At 53.3% G+C, this 25,094-nt stretch overlaps 3 protein-coding genes across 4 annotated transcripts in view; all 3 read right to left on the reverse strand.

Moving 5' to 3' along the window:
* SAMD1 (sterile alpha motif domain containing 1) overlaps positions 1 to 343 on the reverse strand; it is a 7,440-nt gene extending 7,097 nt beyond the window's left edge. The window contains exon 1 of the mRNA XM_032171588.2: positions 340 to 343. Coding sequence (XP_032027479.2) covers positions 340 to 343 — 4 coding nt within the window. The remainder of the gene's footprint in view (positions 1 to 339) is intronic.
* Positions 1 to 24,814, reverse strand: PRKACA (protein kinase cAMP-activated catalytic subunit alpha). Of its 2 annotated transcripts, none has more exons than XM_032169934.2 (10): positions 24,550 to 24,814; positions 14,560 to 14,621; positions 13,971 to 14,099; positions 10,005 to 10,103; positions 8,312 to 8,394; positions 5,286 to 5,412; positions 5,101 to 5,196; positions 4,883 to 5,005; positions 879 to 1,043; positions 1 to 487 (listed from the first exon to the last, which is right to left on the reverse strand). In XM_032169934.2, the coding sequence occupies exons 1-10, from the start codon at positions 24,593 to 24,595 to the stop codon at positions 362 to 364; spliced, it is 1,056 nt and encodes a 351-aa protein (XP_032025825.1). In that variant the 5' UTR covers positions 24,596 to 24,814; the 3' UTR covers positions 1 to 361. The 2 variants fall into 2 exon arrangements, with proteins under 2 accessions (XP_032025825.1, XP_032025826.1); XM_032169935.2 differs by lacking the exon at positions 24,550 to 24,814 and adding an exon at positions 21,184 to 21,250.
* Positions 19,058 to 19,553, reverse strand: SMIM46 (small integral membrane protein 46). Its single transcript, XM_058425469.1, has one exon. It carries the CDS (start codon positions 19,442 to 19,444, stop codon positions 19,292 to 19,294), a length of 153 nt encoding a protein of 50 aa, XP_058281452.1. The 5' UTR covers positions 19,445 to 19,553; the 3' UTR covers positions 19,058 to 19,291.
* Positions 24,815 to 25,094: the final 280 nt, after the last annotated feature.

The raw sequence follows: 25,094 nt of genomic DNA on the forward strand, positions 1-25,094 counted from the left end.
CCCTCTTTCCATACCCTGTCCCTGGATACACCAGCAAGACCTGGTCTGACTGGAGTTGAGAAACTCGTTTAAAACAGGCAGAAGTGGGCTGAGTGGGCTGAGGGGCTGGGGGGCTGTGGGGAAGGAGGAAGGGAAAAGTGGGAGAGGGGGCAGGAGGGTGAAGGGGATGAGGGGGAGCAGCTGGTGTTTCTGTCCCTCCGATTATTTGGGCTTCCTGCTCCCCCTAACCCTGGAGGGTGGGGTGGGGGTGAAATTAGATGCAAGGAACTCTGGGGCCCTCTGGCTGTTCAATCCAACCCTCCCACCCTCCCACCAAAAAAAAAAAAGAAAAAAGAAAACCCATGGGGGCACAGGCACACCCCTAAAACTCAGAAAACTCCTTGCCACACTTCTCATTGATGGAGACCCGGATTTCTTCTTCCTCATAGTCGTCAAAGTTACTCGTATCCCCAGGGCCTTTAAACTTTGGTATGAAGGGAGCTTCCACCTGGAGAGGGATCAAGAATCACCCAGACCTCAGCATTCAACATAATCATTATTACAACAATAAATGCGAATGGCCTAACATTCAAGAGATATTTACTCTGACTCAGGCCTGTGCTTACCATTAGGTGATGGATTCCTCTTAACAGCCCGAAACTCTTAATGTAGCCAACTCATCAAAGGGGAAATTACTTCCCAGAGAGAGGCATCTGCTGCACAAGGTCACGGGATGGCCAAATGACCACAGAATCCCATTTCTAGACCCCACTGCTCTAAGCTCTCTACTTTAGGTTGCTCCTGAACCTGTGTTCTCTTCTCTATCTCTCTCTTGGCTGTCCTCCCTGACTCTTGGCCTGCTCCCAAACCCTCAGCAGGCTTAAGGAGGGGAGGCCCACCTTCCTCTGGTAGATGGCAATCCAGTCAGTTGTGGCAAACCACTTGTGGTTCTTGATATCGTTGACCCCATTCTTGAGGTTCCCAAAGCGCTTGGTGAGATCTACCTGCAGGAGGTTCCGCAGCAGGTCCTTCAAGTCAGAGCTGAAGTGGGAAGGGAACCGCACCTGGAGGAAGAGGTATAAGGACAGGGTGGGAAGCTGGTCTGGAACTTGGGGAGCCCATGAGGCTTCTGTCTCCATCCAACGGTCCTACTGGGTGGGGGCCTCCAAAGCAGAGTGCCTGCCAGCATCCTGTAAAACAGCTCCTTGGGGCCGGGCGCGGTGGCTCACGCTTGTAATCCCAGCACTTTGGGAGGCCGAGGCGGGCGGATCACGAGGTCAGGAGATCGAGACCACGGTGAAACCCCGTCTCTACTAAAAATACAAAAAAAATTAGCCGGGCGTGGTGGCGGGCGCCTGTAGTCTCAGCTACTCGGAGAGGCTGAGGCAGGAGAATGGCGTGAACCCGGGAGGCGGAGCTTGCAGTGAGCCAAGATCGCGCCACTGCACTCCAGCCTAGGCAACAGAGCGAGACTCCGTCTCAAAAAAAAAAAAAAAAAAAAAAAAAAAACAGCTCCTTGGGCCTACCCTACAGTTTCCAATTTAGGAAATCTGATACTGTGGCCTAAGAATCTGCATTTATTTAAAAACTTTAAAAATTCAAGAGCTAGGTATTTTAAGAAGTTTTTGTAGAGACAGGGTCTCACTACATTGCCCAGGCTGGTCTTGAACTCCTAGGCTCAAGCGATCCTCCTGCTTCGGCCTCCCAAAGTGCTAGGATTATAGGCGTGAGCCACCCGCACCCAGCAAGAATCTGCATTTCTTTGAAAAAAAAAACCCTCACTCTGTAGCCCAGGCTGGAGTGCAGTGGTGCAATCTGGGCTCAAGGAATTCTCCTGTCTCAGCCTCCTGAGTAGCTGAGATTAGAGGCTCACGCCACGACACCCGGCTAATTTTTGTATTTTTAGTAGAGACGGGGTTTCACCATATTGGTCAGGCTGGTCTTGAACTCTTGACCTCAGGTGATCCACCTGCCTTGGCCTCCCAAAGTGTTGGGATTATAGGTGTGAGCCACCGTGCCTGGCCCAAGAATCTGCATTTCTAACAAATTCCCCAGCAATGGTGCTGCTGGAAAGGGATCCCCTTTAAGAACCATTGCTCTAAGGCAAGTGCTATGATGATTTCCATTTCAGAGAAGGGGAAACTGAGGCTTGGGTTAAACAGCTCTTCCTAGGTCACACTGAGGCGTGGGATGGGGCAATTCCATCTCAGGTCTACTGGACTCTAGAACTTGCATTCTCAGCTGCTGCTGCTGCTGCTGAAGGCATCTCTGCTGGGGTCTGGAGACTTCTGAAATATTCATGCTTATAACAAACTTTTTCTCTCCTCTTTCTGCATAGCTAAGGCTCTTCCATTCTTTACAACCCAGCTCAACTCTTCTTGAAAGTTTTCCCCAAACGCTTTGAGCCCACAGCCTTGTATGCAAGTCATCACTGGAGTTATAGTTGCAAGAAACGACTTTTTGTTCCTGCTGTGCCTCTTACATGCTGTGTGACCTTGGCCATGGCCCTTAACCTCTCTGGGCCTGCGCATGCCTCTCAGATGTGGGGCAGATATCCCAGGGCTGCACAAGGGAGATAATACCACTGAGGGTGCGGGGGAACTAGAAAATGCTACAAAGAAGGGAGTCATGTGCATCTTCTCCTATGGGATCTTCTGTGTTTTTTTTTTTTCTTTCTTTTTTTTTTCCTACTCTGGGACATTTTCTTTTTTATTTTCTTTTTTTTTTTTTTTTTGAGACGGAGTCTTGCTCTGTTGCCCAGGCTGGAGTGCAGTGGCGCAATCTCAGCTCACTGCAACCTCTGCCTTCCGGTTTCAAGTGATTCTTCTGCCTCAGACTCCTGAGTAGCTGGGATTACAGGTGTGCACCACCACATCCAGCTAATTTTTGTATTTTTAGTAGAGACGGGGTTTCACCATGTTGGTCAGTCTGGTCTTAAACTCCTGACCTCGTGATCCGCCCGCCTCGGCCTCCCAAAGTGCTGGGATTACAGGTGTGAGCCACCGCACCTGGCCAACTCTGGGCCATTGTCTTGGCAGTTTCTTTTGGTCCCGTGGCAGATGCCTCATCTTTCCCTTTTTTTGAAACAGAGTCTTGCTCTGTCACCCAGGCTGACGTGCAATGGCGCAATCTCGGCTCACTGCAACCTCTGTCTCCCGGGTTCAAGCAGTTCTCTGCCTCAGCCTCCCGAGTAGCTGGGATTACAGGTGCCTGCCACCACGCCCAGCTAATTTTTGTATTTGTAGTAGAGACAGGGTTTCACCATGTTAGCCAGGCTGGTCTTGAACTCTTGACCTTGTGATCCACCTGCCTCGGCCTCCCAAAGTGCTGGGATTACAGGCGTGAGCCACTGCGCCTGGCCTTCATCTTTCCCTTTTAGTGATGCTATGTGTCCAGCAGGGGCACCCCACTTGCCTGAATTTTTTTAAAAGACAGAGTCTGGCTCTGTGACCCAGGCTAGATTGCAGTGACGCAATCACAGCTCACTGCAGCCTCGAACTTCTGGGCTCAAGTGATCCTCCTGCCTCAGCCTCCTGATGAGCTGGGAATACAGAGGTGCACCATCACGCCCAGCTAATTTTTAGGTTTTTTTTTTTTTTTTTTTGAGACAGAGTCTCACCCTGTTGCCCAGGCTGGAGTACAATGGTGTGATCTTGGCTCACTGCAACCTCCGCCTCCTGGGTTCAAGTGATTCTCCTGCCTCAGCCTCCCAAGTAGCTGGGATTATAGGCGCCTGCCACTATACCCAGCTAATTTTTTGTGTGTGTGTTTTTAGTAGAGACAGAGTTTCACCACGTTAGTCAGGCTGGTCTCGAACTCCTGACCTCAGGTGATCTGCCCGCCTTGGCCTCCCACAGTGCTGGGATTACAGGTGTGAGCTACAGCGCCCGGCCAGTTTTTTTTTTTTTTTTTTAGAGATGGGGTCTGGCTATGTTGCCCAGGCTGGTCTGGAACTCCTGGCCTCAAGCCTCCACTTCCCAAGGTGCTGGCATTACAGGTGTGAGCCATTGTACCCAGCCCCAAAGTTTCAAAGCCAGTCGGTGGCAGAGCTGGGACTGGGGCCCAGGCTGAGCCTGAGGGTGCTCCCACCACAGTGTCGTGACTCCGGGCCAACCAAAAGCTCCTGTGTAGGAGATGCTGGACCAAGTGGGGGGATGGTCGGGTTTTCCCAGCAAGGTGGTTGAGCTGAGGGCAGAGCTGGGGTCCCCAACCTCTCTCCGGCCATCAGTGCCTACGATGATTGCCTACGATGATTACCTACTCACCAAAGTGTGATCTTGGCCAAGACACATCCCTTTTCCCAGCCCGTTTCCTCACCTCTCCTACAGAGGGTGCCACCATCTCAGGGTATGACTGATGGGGATTCTAAGGCCTGGTGGATGGTGGGCACTTTGCACCTGTCATAGATGTGAGCTGAGATGGCTTCACCACCCCTCATCTGAACCCTCAGAGTTAGGCAAATTTGGGTTTGGGAGAGGAAGCATGGGCTATAAACGCTAAGTGAGGGCACTCTCGGGTGAGGCTGTGGACAGCACCTGGGAACGGGAACCAAATACATTCGTTTTTCTGCCTTGGAATTTGCGAAAACTCGCACTAACTGGGACGAGGAGCGACAAGGAGGGTTGTCTGGCAGGGCGGTTTGTGTTCTGTGGCCAAGAAGTTCCCGTGAGGCTCGGGATTTTGGAAGCCCATGGGATTCTGGAACCGCAGGGTTGGGGCTGGACAGCGAGGGGGCTTGAGGTGTTGGCCTCAGTGTGGCCGATGCGTCCAGCTTCACCACCTGGCCTGACTTAAGGAACTTCTAGATTATTCTGACAACAAGCAGGTCTCCCCAGGGAGTAGGATGGGTGAGCAGGGAAGGGTCTGTTTCTTCCAGGGCTGTGTCCCCACATCCGGACCTCACCTTCCCAGAGACGATCTTCTCATAGATCTGGATGGGCTGGTCTGCGAAGAAGGGCGGGTAGCCAGCGGCCATTTCATAGATAAGAACCCCCAGGGCCCACCAGTCCACGGCCTTGTTGTAGCCCTGGAGCAAGATGGGGGGGCACAGGGTGAGGAGGGGGCGAGAGCAGGAGAGCAGAGCCAGCCTCAGGGGAAGGGGAGGGCTGGGGAGGCTCCTACTTTGCTCAGGATAATCTCAGGGGCCAGGTACTCAGGGGTGCCGCACAAGGTCCAAGTGCGGCCCTTCACGCGCTTGGCAAAACCGAAGTCTGTCACCTGTGGGCACAAGAACAGGCAGTTGGCAGGGAGGGAGGGTCCAGGCCACGGTTTCCCCAGGGCTGCCCCTCGCCCGGCCTGGTGGGCACCTGAATGTAGCCCTGCTGGTCAATGAGCAGATTCTCCGGCTTCAGGTCCCTGTAGATGAGATCCAGCGAGTGCAGATACTCAAAGGTCAGGACGATCTGGGCCGCGTAGAAACGGGCATGGGGCTCGCTGATGGGGACAAATGGGGAGGTGAACATCAGTGGCCATGCCCCAAAATGGTCCAGCAGGTAGCCCTGCAGAGCCTCCCCCAGAGGAAGACACCTCCAGTCCAGCCGTCAGAAACGCAAGGCACCTGATTCTTAGATAGCCCGACACGGGAAACAGCCTGTGGGTCCATCCACACGAGAGTGGAATCACAGACTGAGCTATAGTCATACAATGGAATTCCACTCACCACCACCACCGCCAACAGGACAGCCCATGCATCCACTCAACAATGTGGCTGCATTTCAAACTGATTATGTTAAGCAAAAGAAGACACAAAAGAACATGAATGAGGCCATTTATATCATGTCCACGCCCAGACAAAACAAAGGCACGGTGTTTGAAGTCAGAAAGGACAACTGCCTTTGGCAGGGAGGTGACGTGTCAAGAGAGGGATTCAGCCCAGTGCGGTGGCTCACCCCTGTAATCCCAGCATTTTGGGGGGTCGAGGTGGGAGGATCGCTTGAGCCCAGGAGTTCGAGACCAGCCTGGGCAATATAGGCAAGACTTCACCTCTGTGTGTATGTAGATATGTGCGTGTGTGTGTATATATATATATATATATTTTTTTTTTTATTTATTGATTTTTTTTGAGATGGAATCTCGCTGTCTTGCCCAGACTGGAGTGCAATGGCATAAATCTCGTCTCACTGCAACCTTCGCCTCCCAGAAACAAGCGATTCTCTTGCCTCAGCCTCCTGAATAGCTGGGATTACAGGCGTGCACCACCACGCCCGGCTAATTTTTGTATTTTTAGTGGAGACGGGGTTTCACCATGTTGGTCAGACTGGTCTCGAACTGCTGACCTTGTGATCCGCCCGCCTCGGCCTCCCAAAGTGCTGGGATTACAGGCGTGAGCCACGGCACCCGGCCTCCACCTCTGTATATTATTGGAAAAAAAAAAAAAAGAAAGAAAGGGATTCAAGGGAATTTTCTGAGGTGATAGAAAAGTTCCATATACTGTTTTGGGTGGAGGTTAGGTAGCTGTATACAACTGTCAAAATTTGTGGCATGGAACATTGAAGAACTGTGCATTTTATTGTATGTAAAGTGAATCTATAGTTATCTGTCTAAAATACAACTACAAGGCCAGTGCGGTGGCCCATGCCTGTAATCCCAGCATTTTGAGAGGCCAAGGGGGGCGGATCACCTGAGGTCAGGCGTTTGAGACCAGCCTGGCCAACATGGTGAAACCCCATCTCTACTAAAAGTACAAAAATTAGCCAGGCAAGGGGGCATGCGCCTGTAGTCCCAGCTACTTGGGAGGCTGAGACAAGAGAATCACTTGAACCCGGGAGGCAGAGGTTGCATGGAGCTGAGATCGTGCCACTGCACTCCAGCCTGGGTGACAAGAGTGAAACTCTGTCTCAAAAAATAAAATCAAATAAAACTACATTTGTAAACTTAGAAGTTAATAAGACAAATTTATAAGTTAAAAAAAAATTTTTTTCTTTCAGCAGGGTCTCTGTTACAACCCAGTCTGGAGTGCAGCAGCGTGATCATGGCTCATGCAGTCTTGACCTCCCAGGCTCAGGTGATCTTCCCACCTCAGCCTCTTCAGTAGCTGGGACTACAGGAATGTGCCACCACACTTGACTACTTTTTTTTTTTTTTGTATTTTTTTGTAGAGATGGGGTCTTGCTATGTTAGGCTGGTCTCAAATTCCTGGGCTCTAGCAATCTGCCCACCTTGGCCTCCCAAAGTGGGATTATAGGGCATGAGCCACTGTACCCGGCCTGTATCTTAAACTTACAAATTTCTGTATATAGTTTTATTTTATGTATAAAAATATATATTAAAATCTACACATATAAAACTATTGATCTATATAAAATAAAATAATAGTATAATTTTTATTTTATTTTATTTATTTACTTATTTTTTTTGAGACAGAGTCTCGCTCTGTCACCCAGGCTGGAGTGCAGTGGCGCGATCTTGGCTCACTGCAAGCTCCGCCTCCCGGGTTCACGCCATACTCCTGCCTCAGCCTCCCAAGTAGCTGGGACTATAGGCGCCTGCCATCACGCCCGGCTAATTGTTTTGTATTTTTTTAGTAGAGACGGGGTTTCACCATGTTAGCCAGGATGGTCTCGATCTCCTGACTTCGTGATCCGCCCACCTCGGCCTCCCAAAGTGCTGGGATTACAGGCATGAGCCACCGCGCCTGGCCAATTTTTTTTTAAAAAAGAGATAAAACCTCACTATGCAGCCCAGGCTGGTCTCAAATTCTTGAGCTCAAATGATCTTCTCACCTCAGCCTCAGGAGTAGTGGGACTACAGATGCATGCCACCTTTTGGGGCTCAAAAAATGCACAAAATCAACAACTTCAATTTTTTTTTTTTTCGAGACGGCATGTCACTCTCTCACCCAGGCTGGAGTGCAGTGGTGTGATCTTGGCTCACTGCAACCTCTGTCTCCTGGGTTCAAGTGATTCTCCTGCCCCAGCCTCCCAAGTAGCTGGGATTACAGGTGCCCAATACCACGCCCAGCTCAGTTTTGTATTTTTAGTGGAGACAGGGTTTTGCCATGTTGGCCAGGCTGGTCTCGAACTCCTGACCGCAGGTGATCTGCCCACCTCGGCCTCGCAAAGTGCTGGGATTACTGATGAGAACCACTGTACCTGGCACCAACTTCAGTTTGGACACCTAAGTTGCCATGTTTGCTGTGTTTTGTTTTGTGGTGGTTGAAACATCACATATTCCTCAGCACAGGGGAAACAGAAACCCACAGGATCCTGGGAGACCACCTGCATGTTGAAGTATGCTGGACTCCTCTGCATCCCCAGGGGGCTTGGTCGTGCACCGTGCACTGCCACCTGTGGACACCCTGACAGCCTGATGTGATGGTGGGTGGCCTGCTTACCTGAACCTTCCGATCCGCCTTAGGTGTGAGAACATCTCCCCACCGGGCACGTACTCCATGACCATGTATAAGTTTGAGTTGTCCTGTGGGAAGCAGTGGCTGGTCAAGGGCCCACTCCCTGAGACTTGGAGCCTATCTGAAGGCCCTGGGGGCCTCCCCGGCTGGTGTTCAAACATTAAATGACAACAGCGAACCTGGCTCCCTGTAGGAATCGTGTTCTATAGGGGCGACCCTTATCCTGCTGTTAATGGGTGAAAGTGAGGGCTGGCTCAGGGGTATGTCGGGACCTGGTTAGCCTGCCTTGGCTGGAGAGAGAACTCTATAGTACCTTGCTCTGGGAGCTTGAGTAAGGCTTTGAGGCCACAGTTTTGTCATCTGTAAAATGGGATCATGATAGGCTGCAGAATTAGTGGGGCCCAGAATAAAAAAGGTGGCCCCTGGTTAAAAAATTATTACAGAGGGCCGGGTGTGGTGGCTCATGCCTGTATAATCCCGGTACTTTGGGAGGCCAAGGTGGGTGGATCACTTGAGCCTAGGAGTTTGAGACCAGCCTGGGCAACATAGTGAGACCCTGTCTCTACAAAAATACAAAAATTAGCTGGGCATCATGGCGTGCACCTGTAGTCTCAGCTACTCAGGAGACTGAGGTGGGAGGATCGCTTGAGTCTGGGAGGTGAAGGTTGTAGTAAGCTGTAATTGCACCACTGAACTCCAGCCTGGGCAACAGGGTGAGACCTTATCCTAAACAAAACAAAACAAAACGGCCCGGCATGGTGGGTCACGCCTGTAATCCCAGCACTTTGGGAGGCCAAGGCAGGCAGATCACTTGAGGTCAGGAGTTCAAGACCAGCCTGTGCAACATGGCGAAATCCTGTCTCTACTAAAAATACAAAAATAAGCTGGGCATGGTGGTGGGCACCTGGAATCCCAGCTACTCAGGAGGCTGAGTCAGGAGAATTGCTTGAACCCAGGAGGCAGAGGTTGTAGTGAGCCAAGATTGCACCACTGCACTCTACCCTGAGCAACAGAGTGAGACTGTCTCAACAAAAAAAAATTATTACGGATCTCAAGACAGCAGCAGCAGCAAAGCGTTAAACCAGTGTGGGGTCCCTCGGAGCACAGGCCCTTGTGCTTCTCTGGGTCAAACGCCCATGAAGCTGGCCCTGAGTGGCCTTTCCTGTTTCTCATGACCACAGCTTTGGATGGCACCCAAAACGGCTCCCAAAGGGCGCTCAAGACGTGCCTGGAACTGTCATGACAACCCCACCAGGCTGGAACTGGTATGATCCCCATTTTACCAATGAGAAAACTGAGGCTTGGGGAGATAAGTCTCTTGCCCGGGGCCACACATCAGGAAGTACTGAACTGGGAACTGAACCCTGGCTGCCTGGGGCAGAGTTTGTGCTCCTGGGTCAGGCTCTTGCCATAAACCAGGTGCTGCTTTTGAGGGATGTTACTGAGGTTGGGTGGCTTGCCAAGGGTATCGAACTACAAACTGGCTGGACCAGGAACTGAACTTGGGTCTACCAGAGTCCCAGCCTGACTCCCGTCCCCTGATCTCCCTCCTCCAGGGATCTTGTTCTTCCACAAAAGAGGGCAGCCACTGATTGTCCTCAGCTCCGACCCAAGCCTTGGGGGCCAGAAGGCTGGGACCCAATGCAGTGACCCCGCCCCTTGGCCACTGGGACCCCACCTTGAAGGAGAACTCGAGTTTGACGAGGAACGGAAAGTTGACAGCTTGCAGGATGCGCTTTTCATTCAGGGTGTGTTCGATCTGTTTCAGTTTCACCACCTGGGAAGGGTAGGAGGGGAGGGCAGAAAGGAGGGGGAGGTGAGAGGGGCCTCATTTCCCCTGATGCCTGGAACTAGGAATGCCAGAGCCAGGCCGGTTCCTTCAGCCAGAATCATTTGTGTGCCTGTGGCCTGTCGGGCCCTTGGCTGATGCTGAGGACACAGCATCAGGGAGGCTAGGGTCTGCTTGTCCTTGCACGGCACAAAGTCCAGGGCAAAGAATACATGGGTTACCCCCAGAGAGGTCAGAGCCGTGGTGGAGGGTATCTTGGGGTTGTGGAGAAGCAGCCCCCAAGAAGCCCATGTAAAGTACCTGGCATGGTCTGGGGAAGGGGGAATCAGAGAGAGCTTTCTGGAGGAAGGGGGAGCTGAACTGAAATTGAAAAGACAGGCAGGAGAAGCCCAAGGGGTGGGAGGTTTAGGAACTGCCTTACCCTTGTCTAGAACACTCCACACAGCAACCTGAACCTCAGGCTGACAGCTCCTCAGCCATCACCTGTCCCCTAGTAGCAGATGCCATAAGCAGGCACCTGGCACCTAGTCTCTCACTGAATCAGGACAGAAGCCCTAGAGGCCCATGCTGGCAGTATGCCAGTTTGGAAGACCAGACACAGAGAGGGGAGGTGACTTGCCCAAGGTCACACAGCTGGCTGATGTCAGGCTGGTGTGTAACATGTGGCCAGCCTGGTCTCTCGGTTAGCTGTCAACTGCTTTGTTCACATAGCTGTGTCCTCAGAGTCTACACCTGCCCTACCCAGTTCAGTCCCCATTAGACACAGGGGGATGGTGAGCCCTTGAAATATGGCTGGTCGGATGGGGAGCCAAATTCAAAAATTTTAAGTGTCTAAAATATAAATTTTAAAACTGACACCAGCTGGGCACGGTGGCTCACGCCTGTAATCCCAGCACTTTGGGAGGCCCAGGCAGGTAAATCACTTGAGCCCAGGAGTTTGAGACTAGTCTGGGCAATGTAGCGAGACCCCATCTCTACAAACAACAACAACAACAACAACAACAACAAAAGCAATTAGCTGGGCATGGCACGACTACGGTCCCAGCAGCTCCAGAGGCTGAGGCAGGAGGATCATTTGAGCTCAGCTGCACTTCAGCCTGGGCAACAGAGCAAGACCCTGTCCCAAAAACAAAACAACCAGGCCGGGCACGGTGGCTCACGCCTGTAATCCCAGCACTTTGAGAGGCCGAGGCAGGCGGATCACTAGGTCAGGAGATCAAGACCATCCTGGCTAACATGGTGAAACCCCGTCTCTACTAAAAATACAAAAAATTAGCCAGGCGTGGTGGTGGGTGCCTGTAGTCCCAGCTACTCAGGAGGCTGAGGCAGGAGAATGGTATGAACTCGGGAGGTGGAGCTGGCAGTGATCTGAGATCGTGCCACTGCACTCCAGCCTGGGCAGCAGAGCGATACTCCATCTCAAAAACAAAACAAAACAAAACAAAACAAAAACAAACAAAAAACAACCAGCCTGGCCAAAATGGTGAAACCCTGTCTCTACTAAAAATATTTAAAAATTGGCCAGGTGCGGTTGCTCACGCCTGTAATCCCAGCTCTTTGGGAGGCCAAGGCAGGCGGATTACAAGGTCAGGAGGTCGAGACCATCCTGGCTAACATGGTGAAACCCCATCTCTACTAAAAATACAAAAAATTAGCCAGGCGTGGTGGCGGGCACCTGTAGTCCCAGCTACTCAGGAGACTGAGGCAGGAGAATGGCGTGAACCCGGGAGGCAGAGGTTGCAGTGAGCCAAGATTGTGCCACTGCACTCCAGCCTGAGTGACAGAGCGAGACTCCGTTTCCAAAAAAAAAAAAAAATTAAAAAATTAGCTGGGCATGGTAGCCGGTGCCTATAATTCCAGCTACTCAGGAGGCTGGAGCACAAGAATCGCTTGAAACCAGGAGGCAGAGGTTCTAGTGAGCTGAGATCGTGCCATTGCACTCCAGCCTGGGCAACAAGAGCGAAACTCCATCTCAAAAACAAAACAAAACAAAACAAAAATTAAACCCTTGATGCAGGTACTGGTGACTTTCAGGCATGGTTGGAACAACCTGGGCATGTGAATCTGCTTTTTCAACTTCCCTACTTTTTCTCATCTTTCCAGGAAAAATTTAAGCATACAATGGACACTGGATTTTAAAGACACTTCAGTACAGAAGAAAAGGAAATATTTCCGAAGTCATGGAGGACTGGGAAAAAAATAAAAGGAATGTAAAATGTTTCATTAATGATATTTTCACATTGACAATACATGGAAAGGGTAATGCTGTAGATATACTGGCTTAATTAAAACATATCATTAGGCCAGGTGCGGTGGCTCACATCTGTAATCCCAGCACTTTGGAAGGCCAAGGCGGGCAGATCACCTGAGGTCAGGAGTTCAAGACCAACCTGACCAACATGGTGAAACCCCATCTCTACTAAAAATACAAAAGTTAGCCGGGCGTGGTGGCGGCACCTATAATCCCAGCTACTTGGGAAGCTGAGGCAGGAGAATCACTTGAACCTGGGAGGTGGAGGTTGCAGTGAGCTGAGATCACGCCACTGCACTCCAGCCTGGGCGACAAGAGTGAGACTCTATCTCAAACAAAACAAAACAAAACAAAAAGCCCCAAACATGTCATTAAAATGAATTTCATGAATGACACCTGTTTCTTTCACTTTCTTTTTTGATTACAAATTTTTTTCTTTTTTTTTTTTTAGAGATGGGGTCTGGCTGTGTTGTCCAGGCTGGAGTTGAACTCCTGGGTTCAAGTGATCCTCCCGCCTCAGCCTGTCTAGTAGCTGGGACTACAGGCATGCGCCACCATGCTGGCTGTTTTTACTGTTTATGATGGAGCAAACAGAAAATTTAAAATCGCTTCTGTGGCTCAGGTTACATTTCTGCTGGTTACATTGCTGCTTTATAGCAGTGCCTGGTATAAAGTCAGATCACAAAAATACTTACGGGAAGAAAGTGCACGTAAACACCACTTCCCCCAAGAGTGCTCTTGTCCTCCTCCCTTTGGGCTGGTGTCTGACCCTGTGTCACAGTGCCTGGCTTTGAATCCATGGCCGGCCTGGAGAGGGAGCTTTGGGAAGGCAGCACAGGGCCCTTCTGACCCCTGGGGCGGGCACATTATGGGGGCTCGGGGAATAGTGGGTGAGCCTCGCATGGTGGCTCATGCCTGTAATCCCTGTGCTTTGGGAGGCTGAAGTAGGAGATCACTTGAGGCCAGGAGTTCAAGACCAGCCTGGGCAACACAGCAAGACCCCCTGTCTAAAACAAAAAACAAACAAACAAACAAAAATTAGCCAGGCATAGTAGTGTGCGCTTGTGGTCCCAGCTACTCGAGAGGATCTCTTGAGCTCAGGAGTTTGAGGCTACAGTGAGCTATGATCACGTCACTGCACTCCTGCCTGGGCAACAGAGCAGGATCCTGTCCCCTGCAAAAAAACCAAGCGGCCAGGCCCAGTGGCTCATGCCTGTAATCCCAGCACTTTGGGAGGCTGAGGCAGGTGTATCACCTAAGGTCAGGAATTCGAAACCATCCTGGCCAACGTGGCGAAAACCCATCTCTACTAAAAATACAAAAATTAGCTGGGTGTGGTGGCAGGCACCTGTAATCCCAGCTACTCGGGATGCTGAGGCAGGAGAATCGCTTGAACTAGGGAGGTGGGGGTTGCAGTGAGCCCCCACTATATGAGCCCCCACTAATGTAGATCACGCCACCATACTCCAGCCTGAGCGACAGAGCGAGACTCTGAATCAAAAAAAAGCAAGTGAGTGAACGGGTGGATAGGGCACTCCAAGGAGTGGGCACAGTCCAGGCAAAGGCCTGACAGGCAGGCCCTGAGCGAGGACGGGCCACCTCACCTTCTGTTTGTCGAGGATCTTCATAGCATAGTGGTTCCCAGTCTCCTTGTGTTTCACCAGCATCACCCGCCCGAAGGAGCCCGTGCCGAGGGTCTTGATTCGTTCAAACTGATCCAAGTGGGCTGTGTTCTGTGGGCAGAGGGGTCGGCAGGCTCAGGGCGCGCCCTCCCCGCGGCCTGCTTGGCTAAGGTCTGGGGCATCCCCTCTGCCACCGGCAGAGGGGGCCCCGGGGAGCACGTGGGGTCAGCGGGGTGAGGACAGGGGGCGGAAAATCAAGATGGCAGAGGGCACATTCCTTAAGGCGGGTGGCAGGGGCCAGATCCGGCCCTGGCCTGGGGCCTGGAAGCTGCTGGCAGCTGTGCTGGGGGCAGGGGCGGGCCGTTGGAAGGGGTGGTGGGATGTGGGTGCCTGGCATTGGGCAGTCAGGTGTCTCCACACAGGAGCCCCCATGGGCACCTAGGGAGCAAATGGGGAGGGTCTGAAGCCTTCTACAGGGTTTCTGAAATTCTAGCTGTGTTGCTGGGACACAGCCAGGGGGCTGGGGGTCACCAGCTCACCCCTCCCTGGGCTCTGCACCCAGCAGCCTTACCTGAGCGGGACTTTCCCATTTTTTAAGAAAATCTTCTTTGGCTTTGGCTAAGAATTCTTTCACTGAAAGGGAGAGAGGGGAGAGTTAGAGACCCCCATCTCACCGGGGTGGGTTCAGGTGATTTCTGGGGAGATAGTTGGTGGAAAGTGGGGTGCAGTTCCAACCCAGAACCTGACTTTTTTCTGGTGCCTCTGGGGGCCCTGGCTGGGCCGTAGCCTGGGCCTCCCTTGCTACAGAGAGGTGGGATCCAGCTGCCACTCCATCCAAAGTGGGGTACAGAGAGTCTCAGGGGTCACTCCCAGGGGAACGGAGGGAGGCGCCCAGGCAGGCCAGCCCACCCCCACTCGCCCCAGTTCTGACCGACATTCCACGGCCAGGGCCGACGCCAGCCGAGGTATTTATAGCCTTGGGATTTGGCTGTTCCTCTGGCCCCTTCTCTGGGGAGGCTGGGCCTGGGATGGAGGCCTCGGGGGCTCGGGTAGCAGGCGCCCTTGGGGGGCTCAGCTGTCACCTTGGCACCCAGCTGGCCCTGTTCCTCTCCGTGGCAATCGCAAGGGCATTGCTCCAGAGCTGGTTCAAGGGAAGTCTCACCCGATGCCCACTCCTCAGCCCCACGGCATCCCAAGGCGAACATCACTGCCTGGCTAATGTTGAAACTTCCCCGGCAGACCCTGTGCCGGCTGCTGTCTACACTGTCTCTTCTGACTCTCTCAGCAACCTGCCTTGTATCCATTGTCTCCACTTAACAACCCAGGAAACAGGCTTGAAAACAGTCATTCTCGTCTCTGCTGAGACACATCCCAGCAAAGTGGCTAAGGGCCAGGACTTGGGGACAAGATCCAGTTCAGAGCCCAGCCTGGTCTCTGATGAACTTTGTGACTTTGGGTAACTGATCTCACCTCTCTAGGCGTCAGTTTTCCTCATCTGTAAAGTGGGGTGGTTTTGAGGAATGAATGAGTTCATCTTGACAAAGGGAGTTGAACAGTGGCCTGTGTGATGGTAGTGCCAGATAAATGTCAGCTATTATTATTTTTTATCTATCTTTTTTTAAATTTTTTATTTTTATTTTTATTTTTTTGAGACAGAGTCTCCTCTACCGCCCAGGCTGGAGTGCAGTGGCGAAATCTCCGCTCACTGCAAGCTCTGCCTCCCAGGCTCACGCCATTCTCCTGCCTCAGCCTCCTGAGTAGCTGGGACTACAGGCGCCTGCCACCATGCCTGGAGAATTTTTTGTATTTTTTTTAGTGGAGACGGGGTTTCACCGTGTTAGCCAGGATGGTCTCGATCTCCTGAGCTTGTGATCCACCTGCCTCGGCCTCCCAAAGTGCTGGGATTACAGGCGTGAGCCACCGCGCCCGGCCAATTTATTTTTTAAAATTATTATTATTATTATTTTTGAGATGGAGTCCTGCTTTGTTGCCCAGGCTGGAGTGCAGTGGCACAATCTCAGCTCACTGCAACCTCCGCCTCCCAGGTTCAGATGATTCTCCTGCCTCAGCCTCCCGAGTAGCTGGGATGACAGGCACCTGCCACCACACCCAGCTAATTTTGGTATGTTTAGTAGAGATAGGGTTTCGCCATGTTGGCCAGGCTGGTCTGGAACTCCTGACCTCAGGTGATCTGCCCGCCTTGGCCTCCCAAAGTGCTGGGATTACAGGCATAAGCCACCGCGCCTGGCCTATTATTTTCTAAATTGAGGTATAAAATATGGGGAGAGAGGCTGGATGCGGTGGCTGACGTCTGTAATCCCAGCACTCTGGGAGGCCGAGGTGGGTGGATCACGATGTCAGGAGTTTGAGACCAGCCTGGCCAACATGGCGAAACCCCATCTCTACTAAAAATAAAAAAATTAGGCCAGGTACGGTGGGTCATGCCTGTAATCCCAGCACTTTGGGAGGCCGAGGCAGGTACATCACTTGAGGTCAGGAGTTCAAGACCAGCGTGGCCAATATGGTAAAACCCCGTTTCTACTAAAAGTACAAAAAAATTAGCCAGGCATGGTGGCAGGAGAATCGCTTCGACCCGGGAGGCAGAGGTTGCAGTGAGCTGAGATCATGCCATTGCACTCCAGCCTAGGTGACAGAGTGAGACTGTGTCTCCAAAACAAAACAAAAAAATTAGCCAGGCGTGGTGGTGTGTGCCTGTAATCCTAACTACCTGGGAGGCTGAGGCAGGAGAATTGCTTGAACTCGGGAGACTGAGGTTGCAGTGAGCCAAGATCGTGCCACTGCACTCCAGCCTGGGCGACAGAGCAAGACTTGTCTAAGAAAAAAAAAGAAAAAAGAAAATAAAATATGGAGAGAGACCGGGCATGGTGGCTCATGTCTATAATCCCAGCACTTTGGGAGGCCAAGGCGGGCAGATCACTTGAGGTCAGGAGTTTGAAACCAGCCTGGCCAACATGGTGAAACCCCGTCTCTACTAAAAATACAAAAATTAGCTGGGCACGGTGGCGCATGCCTGTAATCCCAGCTATTTGGGAGGCTGGGGCAGGAAAATCTCTTGAACCCGGGAATTAGAGACCAGCCTGGGCAACATAGCAAGACCCAATCTCTACAAAAAATGAAACAATGAAAAAATTAGCTGAGCATAGTGGTCCATGCCCGCAGTTCCAGCTACGCAGGAGGCTGAGGCAGGAAGATCGCTTAAAGCTCAGGAGATTGAGGTTGCAGTGAGCTATGATCGCACCACTACACTCCAGCCTGAGCAAGAGTGAGACTCTGTCTCAAAAAAATAATAATACTCTGGGAGGCCGAGCTGGGGGGATTGCTTGAATACAGGAGTTCGAGACCAGCCTGGACAACATCAAAACCCTCTACAAAAAATAAAAACATTAGCCAGATGTGGTGTTGTGCACCTGTAGTCCCAACTACTCAGGAGGCAGAGGTGGGAGGATTGTTCAAGCCTGGGACATAGAGGCTGCAGTGAACCGTGATTGAGCCATTACACTGCAGGCTGGGTGACAGAGTGAGGCCCTGTCTCAAAAAAAAAAAAGTAATAATAAAAAAACCCCAAAAACAAATATAGGAGATACATTGAGTGCTCAAATCTTAAATGCGCAGCCTCACAGATTCTTGCATTATGGACTTGTCCTTTTAACCACCACCTAGGGCTCAAGGGACCAGCCCCTCGCTGAGTATTTTCTATGCTTCGTTCTCACCCTGTGGAGTAGGAGCTGCTGTTATTCCCACTGTACACAGGAAAAGACTGATCAGGTCTGAGGTCACTTGCCTGCCCCCACGTCCCAATGAGATTAACGACTTCACTGCCGACTCAACCATTGGTTTCAGCGCTGAGTCCAGTGCACCAGGGTGGCCAATGTGGACAGAGCTGCCTTCAACCCCCTGATGTTCCTGGGTTTGCTGCCACCCTGAGGGGCCCTGTACACTTGCCCTTTGGCATTGCTGGTTGTCTGCTTGCCAGGAATCCCACATGGCCTTGTGGGGAGCCACCCCCACTACCTGTCTCCGGAGCTCTCCCTCAGCATTCAGAGAGAAGAACCCCCATGGGGCTAGAAAGTGGTAGATGGTGGCTGGATGCGCTGGCTCACGCCTGTAATCCCAGCACTTTGGGAGGCCGAGACAGGTGGATCACCTGAGGTTGGGAGTTTCAGACCAGCCTGAGCAACATGGAGAAACCCTGTCTCTACTAAAAATACAAAATTAGCTGGGCGTGGTGGCGCATGCCTGTAATCCCAGCTACTCAGGAGGCTGAAGCAGGAGAATTGCTTGAACCCGGGAGGCAGAGGTTGCAGTGAGCCGATATCGCGCCATTGCACTCCAGCCTGGACGACAAGAGCGAAACTCCATCTCAAAAAAAAAAAAAAAAGTGGTAGATGGCGGACGGAGAGAGACCGTGGCCAAGAAGGCCCCACAATGAATGACCAGGCGGAGAGGGGACAGGCAATGAGTGGCCAGGAGTCCTAGATGGGTGCCTGGCTGCGCTACCAACTAGCCCAGGGGCCTGAGCCTGGGGGTCACACCAAATCCAACGCTTTCACTAGCAAAACCTTTGTGTGTTTTGTTTTGTTTTGAGATGGGGTCTTGCTATGTTGCCCAGGCTGGTCTCCAACTTCTGGCCTCAATGGATTCTCCTACCTTAGCCTCCCAAAGTGCTGGGATTACAGGCGTGAGCCACTGTGCCTGGCTTCAGTAATAGAACCTTTGTGACAGAAAACATCTTCCTTGGAAACCTCCAAATAATCCACATAGAATTCAGCAGTGGGTGGGGAGGGTGGAGGGTGCCCTGTTGGGATTCTACCTTCACCCACACAAGAAGGCAGAGAGGTGTCCGGCTTGAAGGGAATCCAAAAGGTCTGGTCCGTTTTCCCTTTGCTCTTAGCAAAAAGGAAAGAATTGCTGAATCCTGCACCTCCCCGACTTGCTGACCTCCCAGCCTCTGGTTGTCTGCTGGTGCCCCACGGAGTAGCTCCACAGGGTGCCTTACTGTTAGCATGCCCCTTCTCTGGCTTCTCAAAGGACCAGAGCGCCCAGGCTCTGTCCCCTCTCGTGCCACTAGCCCTGTTAGCTTGTCAGATTTGGGGATGGGGCATGGGGGAGGCCAGTGCCAGGAGGAGCAGGCAAAGAGAGGGATGATGGGGGGGAGGGGCACGTAACCTCAGTCAAGAGGCCCCACACTCACCTCTGCTTCCTGCCTCTTCCAGCAAAGGGTAGAATAAAGGGTGGGTGGGATGGGGTGATCTGGGGGCCTTCTGCCCCCTAGCCAGGGAGGCTCAGGGTGCTGGCTGTGGCTTAGGCCCCCAGAAGGTGTGGTGCAGGTAGCCCAGGAAACGTACAGCCAGGTGGGCCCAGAGGAGCAGCTGCAGCCACAGCTGGAAGGTGGTCTCCGAGTCCCCACCCTGGCTACTGCCTGATCCCAGATCCATCCCCGGCCCCCCGGGCTCTCCCTGGAATCTTCTTTTTGCTGAGAAACCAGGAAAATGCAGAGCCTCTAAGTCAGCCTCCTTGGGATGGCCTCAGGGGACCAGGGAGGAGGAGCTGGTTGCCACAGAAGCTTTTAAAGGTACCTGCTCCAAGCTGGCCAAGGTTTGCAGAGGGCTTCCTTGGCAGGAGGCGATGGGAAGATTCTCCCGAGGGTGTCCCTCTGGCTGCCTGCGTGCCCCAGGGCGGGGCGATAAAACTAACTTCCCTTTCCAGGGACTTCACTGCTCCCGGGATGCCAGGCCCTGCTTTCCTCAGTGGGCGCTGGACTGTGCAGAGGACAGCACCTGATGTGCCCAGAGCAGTGCCCACTGGGCAGAGGGGAAGGAGTTAAGGTTCAGGATCAGGCAACAGCCAGAGACTCCCTGGGGGCTAAAGAGGCCCCAGAGCTCCTTTAAAATTCGCTGAAAGAACAGCTGGAGAGACAGGCTTGGGGCGGGGGGTAACAAGAGCCACCCTGCCTCCTCCCCTGAACTCCCTTTCAATGTGGAACCCCCAAATCCTGCTATCCTGAGAGAGAAAATGGGTACATCTGGCTCTTTGTTTTGCTCCTATGCGGGGGTGGAGAGGGGAAAGGCATCCCGGGATGTCCTTGGCCTCTCTCAAACCTTGCCCTGTGCTTGGCTCTACTCTCGGCCATGAAAGTCCAAACCGGAAACGAGCGGCTAAACCCAGGGGTGGGGGAGGGGGAGGCAGCCTTGACCATCTTCCTCCTTCTTTCCAGATCCCAAAAGAAGCACAGGGTCAGTGGCAGCCTCTTTGAGTATGCCCAGCACCCAGGACCCCTGCTAGCAACAGGAAGTGGCAGAGGATGGTAACCCAGCCAGCTGCTGGCCTGTACAGCCTGCCGCCCTGCCCACATCTCCCACATAGGGGGTGCCAGCTCTCACTCTGGTCCAGATTCCATTTGGGCTCATAGAGAAAACTCCTTGACATCCCTTGAAAAGCCAGGGCCACAGCAGAAGTCAGAAATCTAGAAACTCGCCCTGGGAATAGGGAATTGCAACAGCAGAATATCAATTTGGGCAAGGGGCTTAGAGTCTCCCTCGGAAGGAGCCCAGCCTCAGAACCCCCTTCCTCCAGACAACAATCTCAGACCTTCTGCCCTTTTGAAATCTGGCTGTCCTGGGAATTCTGGGGCAGGAATGCCCAGCCTGGGCCGGGCCCCCTACTCGAAGCTGGCTGATTCCTCCAGTGGAGCCTGGATTCCCTGCTCTGGGCTTACCTAAATGACACAACTCTGAGCTGGACCCCAACACTGGGCTGGAACGACCCCCATTCTGAGCTGGACCCCAACACTGGGCTGGAACAACCCCCATTCTGAGCTGGACCCCAACACTGGGCTAGAACGACCCCAATTCTGAGCTGGACCCCAACACTGAGATGGCTCATCCTACAGTCTGAGCTGAACCCCCATACTAGGATGGACCGCTCCACTACCCCTCTCTGAGCCGGCCCCCCTGCTGGGTGGACCATCCTCCCTTGTGTGAACTGGGCCACCGATCCCCTCTGCTCTTCCCCAGGCCGCACAGCCCGGGGCTGTACAGGAGGCGTTTCCAGGGACAGCCAGGGGTTCACATCCTCCTCCTCTTCGCCTGTGCCCCAGACCCCGCTGCAGCCCTTCCCTGACTTGAGGGGCAGTGTGTGCCTGGGAAGTTGCTATAGCAACAGGGCTCAGCCTCACCATCGCTGGAGTTGGAAGCCATCGCTCAGTCCTGTTCTCAGGGCACCGGGACTACGGTGGCTGGGAAGGCTCATGGGACCTGCCGTGTCTGTTCGGCTGTCCATCCCCAGAACCCTGCCTGCGGGGGGAGCTAGGGAGACGTGGGGTGGGAGCAGGAAGAGAAACCCAACCCAGAGGCCACTGGGTGTGGAGGAGGGACAGATAGGGCCCTCCAAATTTCTGTAGACGCGGTTGCGCTAAGGGGAGAGCTGCCTTGATAAGATCCTCTTGGGCACCCATACAACTGCCAAGGCACAGAAGGTGTTTGGCGTCTTAGGCATCCATAGGATGTTACACGGCACTAGTTCTTCCCATCTAGGGTCTTCTTGGGGGGTGCTTTTCTCTCTTTGCCAGGATCTGCTTGTGTCCCGGGGATGGGGGGCTCCCTTTTACCAGCTCTGCTCCTTCCCCTGTGGGCCAGCTCCCAGGGGTATCTTCAGCCAGTGCCAGCCACGACCTGAGCCCCACTTGGCTGTCTGACCTGGGCGCCTGCCCCTGGGGCCGCTGCTCCCTCTCCATTCTTCCAACTTGGCCAGAGCCTGGGGCTTAGTCTTTTCTCGGCCCTCTCAGCTCTCCCAATGGCTTTGCCATCTTTGGGTGTAGATTCCTCCCATTCCACTCCAGGGTTCATTCTGGATCCCTGGCCTCTTGGGAGGAGGCGGACTCTGTCCTGCCCTGGCACAGAGATGGTACCACAGGGGACTGCAGGATGCTTAACTGGTGCCTCCCAAGGCCTGGGCATTTTCCTGACCCCAGTCGGGCCGGCGTCTGGCAGATGAAATCCAGGTGCCCCCTGCAGGCTGGCCTGGCTACTGCCCCCGCCCCTGCCCCACCCTTATAAGAGGGCAAATTTTGTCTAACTCCATCCTCTCAGAATCAGAGCGCCTCAAAGCAAAGAGGGACTTCCTTCCTCATCTTATTTCCTTCTCTGGGAGCCTCTGGGAGGAAGTACAGCTTCGGGCGTTTCTCAACGTGTGACATGGTCCCATTGGCAGAACATGACATGATTTTCGGGATGTTTCATTTATCTAGTTACACTGTATTTAATATGTATCAGAGAAAATATAACTGGCATGGCAATCTCATGATTTCATTTATATTATTGTTTAGAATGAGCTCCAAGTTTACATTTGAACAGAAGTGAGTAAAATTTTTATTATTTTAAATTAAGAAAATATGATAGAGTAAAAATCTGGGAGGCTGCTGAAAAATGTCAAAGTCGGGAAATTCTGGGGTCCAAGAAGTTTGCTGGTAGATGGATCTGGATGTGAATCCTGCCTCTGTGATATCATCTATGTCATGGATGTCATTTCTACCAGAGGGCTCCTTTGGAAAATTTGGATAACAGCCTGTTATGAAAGTCACCAGAGTAGATATATCTATCCGCCTGGCCATTTAGCCTGTGGAATAGCCTAGATGCCGAATAAATAGTAGCTCTATTTTATCATGATCATTCATTCCTGGGTGTCTGACCTGTGCTCTGAGAGAATCAGTGGTTCTTTCCAGAGCCTCTGATCTTTTTCTTGGGATCTTTTTTCTTGTGCGGCTTTCCACCCCCCACCACATGTGTCTGATAGCCTTGAAGGTTTTCCAGGACTGTCATCTCCCCAACTTTCAACTGAGCCACCGCAATACATAGCTACCTGCCTCTACCTTCCACCTCCCAGCTGGCCTCACCTGCTGGGGGGCCTGACTCCTCTCCCCTTGCCAAGTCCCCTCCAAGCTCATGCCCAGACCTTTTTTGGACACTACCCACCTGCTCCTCTGTCATCAAGCACTCAGCTACAGGCACTTCCCTCCCCGGCCCCCGCCCATTGGTGACATGTCAGGCCTCTTCATGATTGCTCTGTGACTCTGAGTTCTGCTATTTGAATCCGTATGGGAATAAAGTTCCCTGGCTTTCATACCTTTCTGGGAGGGGACATTCAGGAAACTCAGATGCTGGGGTTTGAGACCAAAAATTGGCCTTTCTTTTCGACTAATAGTTCCGACTATTTCTGGGTAAGTGGACAGGGGATCCCTGCCACCTTACAGCTTTCAGACTGGAGTGACAACAATTTAAGAGCTGTAAAAATTGGGAATGGGGTTCAAGACCATTTCTGATGGCATTTCCAGATAGAGAATCTCTTTCTCTGGCTGGCTGGAAAAGGCCAACATAATGTGTGGGCAAGTGGGTGAAACAGGTCTCTCTCTGGCTGAGCCCTGGGAATGATCAGAATCACTAGACGTCAAAGCAAATCACTAGACGTCACCCATTACTCTCTTTGACTGCCTCCTCCTCCCCAGTGCTCTTTCTGACCATCTCAATTAAAACCGAATGAACCTCGCTAAACCCAGACACTTTTCATCCCAAGCCAGGAGCGGTGGAAGAAGCCCCAGGGACTGGGTGAATGACGGAGCCTCAGTTGTGAAACGACCATTTATTGAGGGGCCCTCCATGGAGCCTAGAGCTCACTGCAAGGCAGGAAATGCGAGGGGGCTCTGCCACCACCCCCTTACCCCAACGCAGGAAAGAGTACGCAATGAATCCCAACAAGACCAGCTCAAACTTGGGTTTGGAAGCACTGAAGCAATTCTCTACGTTCATAAACAGTCTGCTACCCCAGCCAGGGACAGACGCTTGCTTGGAGGACGGAGCACAAGCAGAGAAGCAGAATGACAGTGACAGGATGAGAAAGGCAGAGGGACCCAGAAAGATCCTGTCCCCCATGCCAAGTGACACAGAAGAAAAAAAAACAATGCTGGAGGTGGCTCTGGGAAATGCTCAGGGGGCAAGATGGGTTTGGAAGGGGGGGCTGTGCTAAGGTGAAGAGGGGAAGGGCAGGAGAAAGATGGCGGGGGCTGGAGGGGGGAGGGGTGTGGTCAGCAAGTGGCCAAGGTCCCTGCGCGGTGGAGGCAGACAGACCCCATCGCATTCCCAAACTGGTAGAAACCTGAGTCAGGGTCAGGCAGAGGATCCCATAGGTGAGAGAGGTGAGTGAGGAAGTGAGGGGATTAGAATCTGGGGAGAGGGGCCAGGAAAGGAGGGGGTAGGCTGGTGACAGGGGCCCATGTGGGGCCCCAGCGGTCATACGTGCATGGTTGGCAGTGACAGCTGGGGGGGAGCACTGTCTTTGCAGTGTGGGGCGGCCCTAGGGGAAGGGGACCCCTACAGGGGGTACTCTGCGGGCCCGCGGGCCCCAGCCTTGGACAGGCCGGGGCAAGGGGCGCTGGGGGGTAGGCAGAGAGGAATGGGGGGGCCCCGCAGGGGGAGGGGCCAGGCGATGATGGACAAGGCCAGGGCTGCCAGCGCAGGGCCAGGATTGGGGTCACGGCCCGGGCACTCACCGCTCTCCTGCTCGCTGCCCTTCTTGGCGGCGGCGGCGTTGCCCATCGCGGCGGCGGCGGCCGGGGCCGGTCCCGGAGCTACGGCGCGGCGGGTGCTGGCTGCGGCCGGCGGCCCCGGAGCGCGCTGGGCGGCGGCGGCGGCGGCCCTCGGGCTGGCTGCGCTAGCTGCGGCGCCGCGACCCCCGCCCAGCCCCTGCTTCCCGCGTCTCTCCGCGCCCGCCCGCCCGGGAACCTCAGCCCAAGATCTCTGCTGCTGTCCGTGACGCCCCCGCAGACCGCCGCTAATTGGCCTAGGCCGCCCTGACTGACGGCTCAGCGCCGCCGCCCATTGGCCCTCCCGCGACCTTCCCGCGCCACTATAGGCTCTCAGCCTCGTGACACGCACCGCGGACTCTCGGCCATTCACGCACTCGCGAGGCCGCAACTGGGCGGGCAGACGCGTCCGATTGGCCGAGATGCTGGCCTGGGCCCGGGGTCCGCCCCGCGAGGCCGCCGATTGGCGGAGGTGCCCTGTTCGCCAAGCCCCCAGCAGAACACTCAGTGTC

This window comes from Hylobates moloch, unplaced genomic scaffold (assembly GCF_009828535.3).
Source record: "Hylobates moloch isolate HMO894 unplaced genomic scaffold, HMol_V3 SCAFFOLD_12, whole genome shotgun sequence".
Taxonomy (NCBI): Eukaryota; Metazoa; Chordata; class Mammalia; order Primates; family Hylobatidae; genus Hylobates; species Hylobates moloch.

Bases quoted from the DNA above. Each gene is read 5' to 3' on its own strand.
- SMIM46 (XM_058425469.1), bottom strand. From the start codon at position 19,444: ATGGATCTGGGATCAGGCAGTAGCCAGGGTGGGGACTCGGAGACCACC.
- PRKACA (XM_032169934.2), bottom strand. From the start codon at position 24,595: ATGGGCAACGCCGCCGCCGCCAAGAAGGGCAGCGAGCAGGAGAGCG. The intron at 8,395-10,004 runs GTGGGGTCCCAG...TGCTTCCCACAG, and splicing joins AACTCGAGTTCTCCTTCAAG to GACAACTCAAACTTATACAT. The intron at 5,006-5,100 runs GTAGGAGCCTCC...ATCTTGCTCCAG, and splicing joins CTGAGATTATCCTGAGCAAA to GGCTACAACAAGGCCGTGGA.